We start from the raw sequence: 8,384 nt of genomic DNA on the forward strand, positions 1-8,384 counted from the left end.
AACTCTGTCAGAAAGCCAAGTCTCGGTGAGAACTAGAGCACAACATTCTCTGATTTCCTGTTGTGTTGTAATCCAAGCCCTTAGCTGGTCGAGTTTGTTTTCCAGAGACTGTACGTTAGCTAGGAAGAGGCTGGGTAATGGTGGTCGGGTAGCGGGAGCTTTTAGCCTAGCATGGAGTCCTCCTCACCTGCCCCATTTGCGTCTCCGTCTCCGGGTCACTCTCCTGATTTCAGCCTGCTCGCTTGTGCCTGGTGCTCTGGAGGCTCCCTGAGGGTGATGGTGGTTGTCGTCGTTGTTGATATTGCGGGAGCGGACAATGAGTTGTAGCTCTGGGGGTATGAAACCAGTAAATTCCCAGTGGCTTTGTGAGTTGGCGATATCCAGCAATGCCTGTCTGTTGTATGTTAGCAGTGCATGACATTTGTGCACTGCAGAAAAAGTAAAAAAACACAAAAAAGAAGAAAAAGCCGGCATTCAAGAGTGGAACACGCAAACACGTCTGCCTTGGTGGGCGCCATGTTTCGCATTTGTTCAGTGTCTTGCCCAAGGGCACTTCAACTTGTGGACTGCAGGCACTGAGATTTGAAACTTCAACCTTCCGGTTGGGAGACGACTGCTCTACCCACTGCACCACCTCTGTCGAAGTGTTGCATTGAATTGCATACAATTGTACAGGTGTGACTATTAAAGTGGCCAGGCTGTGTTATTTGTTGTCATAGAAAACAGAATTGCTGGTAACGGTCAATCTATGTGTGGGGGAGAGTTTTAGTTACCGAGGGCTGGCCATGTCCTGAGGAAGATGGAACCACTCCTGTAGCTTATTCTCTTGCCCTACCCCCACCTGGAAGAGAAAGAAACACAAAGACAGAAAGTTTTGTATTTATTTTGAGTTAGCATCCAAGATGAAGCTGTTTCCAAATATGCAACACATTATAACACCAAAACAACTTGACCAACAAGTATCACTCTCACCTTTACCAGGTAGGACCCAGGCTCCACAGAGCATGCCCAGTAGTGTCTGCCTTGAGCGACAGCCAAGTCAGCCACCAGCAGGTCAGAAGTCAAGTGGCAGGAAGTGAGTGTGCGGTCAGCAGCCTGCAGCAGAGAGAGGCCTGGCACACTGCGGGCATAGGTCTGGCCTTTCCCCAGTGCCAGCCTGCCAGCATGCAAACCCCAGCGAGAATCCAAGGAGAAACTCAACACTGGGAGGCAGAGTAAAGAGGACAAAGATATGGCGAGAAAGGTAAAAAAAAAAGGAGTCATGTGGGGGAGGAGGGGTTAGATCCTAAAACTGGGACAAAGTCAGAACACAGCAAGTCTGAAAACATCATCAGGAGCTAAAGAAGATTGGGAGGAGAACACTGAATAAAAGGCAGGGTGTATTTAAGAGTAAAGGTAGGGAGAAGTGGTTTCACCAGTAAATGTGAGAAACAGTAAAGGTAACACTCACTTTAGCTACCCATTGTTTCAACTAATCAACCAACCTAAACAACCAAAAGGAGTTTTTGAATGTGCAGAAGGACAGAGCAGAAAGAGTCTCAGTGGAAAACTGTGGAAACTGGAATGCAGAACAAGAAAAGGATGCAGAAACTACATTTTTAAAAACCAGTGGATGGAGAGAAAAGAATGATAAAGAGTAGTCAATCAGTTGAAAAATAACAAAACTGGAAATATATCAAACTTAAAATACTGTAACAGCCAGTGTTTCTCTTTGATATCAGTGCAAACCAATTTGTTTCACAAATCAAAAACTAAATTCCAGTCTTGAAGCATATTACTAATTCTCTCAAAGCCATTTACAATTCACTTCTTTCTTATAAATACATGAATTCAGTGCATTGAAAAGGAAAAAATACCTCATTTGTTTTTGGAAGATTGGGGACATGAATAGTTTCTGCAGAAAATAAAAGTGATATAATGTAACAGGTATACATATCTCACCAGGTGCCGGTGGAGTGTGGAGGTAAACGTCCTCACTGTACTCTCCAAACCCAGCCTTGTTGGAGCCTCTCACCCTGAGCACGTACACACTGTCCATCTGCAGGCGGTCAATCACAGTACTGGTCCCTCTCACTTCATCCAGGCGCTGCCACACCATTGAAGCATTAAGGGATCTTGTGCCGCCCCATGTGGCTCCAGCTCCTCCTGCTCGTTGCTGATATTCAACAGAGAAGTGCCAAGCCGGGGCTGAGTCCTGAGGGAGGCGCCAGCACAAAAACAGCTGGTCATAAGCTAATGTTTTCTGAGTGTCAATAACTGGAGCCAGTGGAGCTGTGGATGAAAGAAAGCAATAGAGAGATACAAGCTACATTTAATCAGTCTCAGAAAAGTACAAGCTCACTCTTGTATGGTTTATATCACAGACACATTGACGCTCACCACGTATGAATTCCAAGTTGTTGATATGCTTGACCTCTTTGGATGCATCTAAATGAAAGTGTCTGAAGGAGGGATCAGCAGCAAGAGAGAAGCACTGGAGGTTTTCTATGGCCTTCACCAGCCTGGAGGAGGAGAGTAGCAAAATGAAAAGGGAAAACAAAGTCAAAAAGCAAAAAAAAAAAAGAAACTAGAGAGATGACAACAGGCCAAATGTAACCAAAGTGTAGGATTCAGATGACTAAGTATGCTTTTTCTGCAGGTACCTGTTGTGAGTGACTCTGGCTGCCTGTACAAAGCAGGGTGCATCAGTCTCTTTGAGTAGCTCCTCTGTGTAGGCCATCAGGCCTGCATTCTCCAGCAGGCATCGCCTCTCTGAAACCTGAGCAGACAGGGCCTCCTCTCTTCTGCTGCGAGATCCCTCCAGGGTCAGAGCCAAAGCCCCCTGACGCTCAGCTACAGCCGCACTCAGCTCTCGGATACAGCGGGTCAGCTGCTGCAGAGCGACGACACTGTTTGCCTGGACATAGAAGGAACCCAGAGAGTGGGAGGACATTATGATTGAGTGGAGAAGTTCTTGCTGCTAAGTGAAAAGACAACAGTAGATTAGAAATGACAGACAGAGACACCAGCATGTGTCACTGCTCTAGAACAGTGATTATCCAAACTGTGGTATGAGTACCACTGGTGGTACTTGAGGTTCTATCTACCACAGCCTAACACCTTCCCTCTGGCCCAAGTCCTTAAAGTAGAATCAAAAAATTGTCATTTAATTACATTACAGACAACAGTTATTACATACTTTAGCTACACATCACATGTCAATTATGTAAAAGTTTTGTTGATCATCATTTGAATATTTTAGAAATAAAATTTGCCTTTGTTTAGCCTGTGACATGACATAACGACCAAGATGCATGATGCTATTTTTGCTGCATTTGTACAAAGATAATGAGGAAAGAGACAAAGCAGATGTCATGCAAAACACTACTTCACCTCCATCTGTTTGACAGCAGCTTCCAGCTGAGTGATCTGGCTCTGTATCGTCTCCTGGTTGGCCAGGATGAAGTGAACTTCCTTGGTGACCTTCTCCTGTAACACCAAAACCAAAGTTAACACCTCAAAGCTGTTTTCATCTGCACTCTGATTCAGTCCAAACTCACCTTGAGAGCCTGGTAGGCTTGTGCTATAGTCAGTATTTTGTGTCCATGGTGGACACGTCGCAGCTTACAAAGTGGGCACAGCAACCTCTGGCAGTTACAGCAGTACCACTGCAGTCTCTCCTGCTCATGCTCTGTGCATGTTAGGATCTAGAGCACAAAGGAGAGTTCACAGTGCACAATGACAACAGAAGTGACACTGTATGTACTGTGCAAAACACAAAAACAGACCAACCTTTGGCCTAAAGTTGTTGGTGGGTAGAATGTGTTCATGCTGAGCACGGGGCGTTCCCCAGGGGTGATAGAGTTTGAAACACTCATTGCAGAAGTTGGACTTGCAGTCAGCGCAGCCTTTAGTAGCCTCCAGAGACTGAGGAGGCTTACAGAAACCACACATGATGGCTACACTGCCCAGACTTACTGTGTGTCTATACCTAGAGGGCAGAAAGGGGGACAGAAGAGCTAAGACCTTGGCTAAGTCAAATTTTGCAGCAGTAAAAAAATAATACAAGAAATGAGCCTTTGAAACTTAAGAGAAGGAAGACTGAGCTGATCTGAGTTCATCCTGCTCCCTTTTCAGTAGGTAGGCAGCTAACTCTGTAACTGCCTGACCTGGATACATCACCAGCAGGTGCCTTGTTAGCGCATCCTGCACAGTAAAACATGCACTGTCACACTTTCCTGACCAGCACTGCCACTGCCTGGGGAGGGAGCAGCTGCACTCATCAAACTGCTGCGTGTGAAAGTGGGAAACTGCCTATCCCCATAAGACATGTTCCCCATCTCAGAACGCTGCTCCTCTCACTTTAATCTTTTCTATGTGAACTGATAAGATAAAGAGATTATTAACATTTAATAGGAATGATGAAACAGTTCCCTCTATTCTTGCTCAACTGAATTTTGATAAAATGTAATCTTTTTATGATGAGGGTATCATACAGTGCAGTTTCTAAGCTGGTAATGCAATGTGCTCTTAGGCTTGGTCTTAGATCAAGAGTAAAAGAAAGATCAACTTCTTTCAGTGAATGATTTCCTGTCTCATTTATAAAGTAGTATTGACTAAGCTCTTTTTTGCTGCCCTTCATGGCCTGTGGGACCGGTTAAAGGGATATTTTCCAAAACCCAGATATTAATAAGATGATAATCATCAACATACAAAATAAAGACACCCCACAAGTCACATACTAGACAGTAGTATAAGCTGCTTGTGCATATGCAGACCTCTCCACAATGCGCTCCAGAGTAAGGTTGCGAAAGCAGTCCGTGAGGCCTTTTTCTCCCAGTTCCACGTCCTGCTGACAGGAAGGACATGGGAACAGCATAGGAGGATGCGTTGCATCCTTCCGCCTTCGCCCTGGGTAAGTCCCACACACTGGTAGAAGGACACACAAATGTAGAGGAGATGAAGTAGAAAGACAGAGGAGAAAAAGCGCACACACTGAAAACACACCTGCTTATGAGATGCTTATTGCCTCGCTCTCTCTGCCTGTTTAGCTCTTGCATTACATGCAGCTAAATGCATCATGATGAGGTAAATGCATAAACCTTGGGATGTACAGCAGGATACTGAGGTGTCAGTTACATCATCTATGAAACTCAAATGCTAAGAGGGCAGTGGTGTCACACCATACCTTCATCTCTGCATTTTTAAATCATGCCATCACTCTCAGGGTGACTTAATGCTGACATCATTCAGTTTTCCTGGCACACATTCAAAACAAAAGCTTTACTAAAAGACTTAAAACCCCAATCATTTAATCCACCTGTTTTGAAAACCCGTTCCATACTGTCAGGGGTCCTGGGTGGTGGTCTGCGTGCCTGTCGTGGGGAGCGAGTGTTGGGTGTGGAGGCCGGTGAGTGCAGTTCTGGAGGGAGATCTGGAGGAGGGTAACCTTTTTGTACTAACACCTCAGCTGCACACAGCAGACACACACTGTGTTGGCATGGCAGAAGGATGGGTTGCTTCACCATCTCCTCACACACCGGGCAATGCAGCTCCTGCTCCATACTCCTCATGTCTGACTGGAGAGGAGGGGAGGGAAATGAATGTGGAATCAGACCAGATGAAGGCTGAGTTACTGGTACAAGTAAAAAAAATCAGTTGCCCTTCACATTCTGCTCTTTCTGTGACACCCCCCTGCAACAGCCACTGGTTATATAGGTTGGCCGTTAATATACAAAACAGAGTGGGAGGAACTGTGGAGGAAAAGATCGTTTTCCTAAACTTCAGGCGTTAGCCATTCTCCATGTTCTGAATGGTGTCATCTAGCATCACATTCATTTTGAACATTTCTGGTGTAGAATTAGCTTAGCAAGCCCTGGCATGGGATACAATGGTTTGGTAACAGAGTGGGGGGAGATGACATAGAGAAGGAAGGTTTTCAGTTTAATAATAGACTATAAATATAGCTTTAAGGGTTTTTTTCTGCTCAGTTGAGGCCCTGCTCCGCTACTAAACGCAGCATCTCGTTTCTATGACAACACACATCATCTCTGCATTTTTAAGCTACTACTAGCATCCTGTTGGCTATAAGCACTGAACATCCATTGCTGCAACGTTTAGATCTTGTGGGTAAGCCGTTGTGCTCTTGCTTATGTGTCTCCACCCACAGTGCTAGCAAAGAACCAACCATATGTCTTTGGTTCAATAAATGCCAAAAAATTCCTAAAGATAGGTGAGAAACCTCACATTTCTATCTATTCACAAAGGTCGAGAGAACATGTGGCAAAATTGTGTGATTGATATCCCATTTAAACTTAAGACACACTGTTGAAATAAACAGAGTAATAAAATGAGCGTCATACTCACACTAATGCGAACCAACGCGTCCATGATAGACGTAAAGGTTTGTAATTCCGCTTCTGCCATACCTCCACGATGCCCCGTGTCTGGGTTCTTTTTTTATTAGAAAAGCCTGAGGAATGCTATGTCAGTCGCATCAAGCTAGGAGAAACGTATACTGGGCGAGTGAACAGACTGATTAGCTCTCAATATGTTGCGCACACGCTGTCTGGAAGCAGAAATAGGAGGGGAGGGGGTCTGGAGGTAAGCCTATAGCTTTAGGTCTGCATTGGCCAAGGAACGATTCACATGAAACACTATTAAAATGGATCTTGTTGGGGGTGATATGTTACAGCAATGGCTATTTTATACATTTATGATGATGTAAAAACATCGTGTCTTCTGTCTCCATAATAATCATTAGTCCATACAAGCGTTTTATGAGAATACAGACATTAGTCTAATTATTGCTTTGTAATTTGTTAATTATTGCTTTGTATTTTTAAATGCATCCTTTCATCTGCTGTGTTTCCCTGTGCCAAAGTGTTTGTGGCCCAGTTTTTTTGTGTTGCCTCTTGATGTCAGTATTGAGTATGAAAAACACGAGCAGTCCTTTCTCAGTTATTGTCTGTGGCCGGAACCTTTGGATGTTGGTTTTTCGTCCGGTCAGTAATAAAAAACGCACAATGTCGGTGGTTGTCGTAGCAACCGTTTCCGTTAAGAGATGCACTGTGTCTGTTGTTGGCTGTATTTGTAATGTAATGAATGTTAGTCAGCGCTAGTTGAGGTAGCAGTATTTTATCTAAAATCTGTTTATCCACATTTTACGAGCGTTTATTCTTGGGCAATGTCGCTTTCCTTCGTCGCGGATAAAGTTATCTTAATTATTGGACAGTAGCTAAATTAGCATTTAGCTAGCTACTGTGATTTAACACCGAGTCTTGCAACAATAGCTGCAAGACACTGATACAGTTAATAACGAAATAAAATATATTTTGCTTACCCATCATAGATTGCATTTTAGTTCACGCGTATCCTTTCTCTAAGTAAACAATTACAGCCTTAGCATGTCTGCTATCAGCAGCCTTGTCCCTGCACGGTTTCTGACCATCATAGCTCACCTTGTTATTGTTATCACTATCTTTTGGTCGAGGGTAAGTAAGACAAAATTATAATGTTTTGTAAGACGCTTTAATGTGTAAAATTTAAGGTTTTGAGTTTATTATTAACCCATGTCTTCACAAATACTCGTCTTGTGCTTTTTGCTGAACTGTTTGTGATGTTTATTTTATAGGAAAATAACGTGAAGGCTTGTTTGCCTCTGGATTTCACACAGGCACAATATGACAATGAGGATAGAAAGTAAGCAAACGCTTGACAAACACATGACATACAAGAGACAAGCGCACAGGCACAGAAACCCTCTTTTATGTGTATTTGTTTCAGGTTGGTGGTGGCATTAGCAGTCACCCTCGGTCTGTTTGGTATAGAGTTAACTGGATTCTTTTCGGGAGTGTCCATGTTCAACTGCAGCCAAGGTCTCCTGTGTATCCTTTTTCTGATATTGTGAGTCCCTTACTGAAAATAATTGATATATAAGGCTCTAGTCAACACAGAGTTTAGTCTGAAATCATCTCCCATGCATCTGTAACCGAGCTGTTGGTATGGGGCTCCCATACAGAAACGGATAAGGCCTGAGATAGCAGCAACTGTAATAAAACACAGACACGTGACAAAGTGATTTTAATAAGTCAGCTTAGTCTTCAGTTACAAATCCATGACTTCAACTCCTGTATCCACCCCTTTGACTACAATAGCCACAGGAGTCCATGCCAGTGCCTCAGTGGCTCTACTTTTCTTTCTGTTTGAGCAGTGGGAGTGTGACATCTACTGGTGGATCCTTGCCATTTGCAGGTTAGTGTGTACAAACTTTAAAAAGTGCATTCAGTTTTCCAAAACCATTTTTTCCCTGACAGATATTTCACCCAGCACTGGCTGTCCACTGCAGCGCATCTGTCTCCTTGTCTTTCTTTGTATTTGAGAAGTGGGAATGCTGGACATACTGT

The 8,384-nt window shown here is 43.8% G+C and overlaps 2 protein-coding genes across 2 annotated transcripts in view; one reads left to right on the forward strand and one right to left on the reverse strand.

Moving 5' to 3' along the window:
• trim46a (tripartite motif containing 46a) overlaps window positions 1-6,714 on the reverse strand; it is an 11,747-nt gene extending 5,033 nt beyond the window's left edge. Inside the window, exons 1-11 of the mRNA XM_020607287.1 lie at window positions 6,346-6,714; window positions 5,300-5,558; window positions 4,758-4,908; window positions 3,772-3,970; window positions 3,540-3,686; window positions 3,373-3,468; window positions 2,643-2,896; window positions 2,380-2,501; window positions 1,942-2,271; window positions 973-1,202; window positions 774-841 (exon numbers count right to left, since the gene is read on the reverse strand). Coding sequence (XP_020462943.1) covers window positions 774-841; window positions 973-1,202; window positions 1,942-2,271; window positions 2,380-2,501; window positions 2,643-2,896; window positions 3,373-3,468; window positions 3,540-3,686; window positions 3,772-3,970; window positions 4,758-4,908; window positions 5,300-5,558; window positions 6,346-6,405 — 1,916 coding nt within the window. The 5' untranslated portion in view covers window positions 6,406-6,714. The remainder of the gene's footprint in view (window positions 1-773; window positions 842-972; window positions 1,203-1,941; window positions 2,272-2,379; window positions 2,502-2,642; window positions 2,897-3,372; window positions 3,469-3,539; window positions 3,687-3,771; window positions 3,971-4,757; window positions 4,909-5,299; window positions 5,559-6,345) is intronic.
• Window positions 6,715-6,987: 273 nt separating this feature from the next.
• The window catches only part of tmem107l (transmembrane protein 107 like), a 2,100-nt gene continuing 703 nt past the window's right edge, over window positions 6,988-8,384 (forward strand). The window contains exons 1-4 of the mRNA XM_020607234.1: window positions 6,988-7,472; window positions 7,613-7,680; window positions 7,765-7,865; window positions 8,136-8,232. Of these exons, the coding sequence (XP_020462890.1) occupies window positions 7,386-7,472; window positions 7,613-7,680; window positions 7,765-7,865; window positions 8,136-8,232 (353 nt within the window). The 5' untranslated portion in view covers window positions 6,988-7,385. The remainder of the gene's footprint in view (window positions 7,473-7,612; window positions 7,681-7,764; window positions 7,866-8,135; window positions 8,233-8,384) is intronic.

Source organism: Monopterus albus, unplaced genomic scaffold, assembly GCF_001952655.1.
Source record: "Monopterus albus unplaced genomic scaffold, M_albus_1.0 scaffold84.1, whole genome shotgun sequence".
Taxonomy (NCBI): Eukaryota; Metazoa; Chordata; class Actinopteri; order Synbranchiformes; family Synbranchidae; genus Monopterus; species Monopterus albus.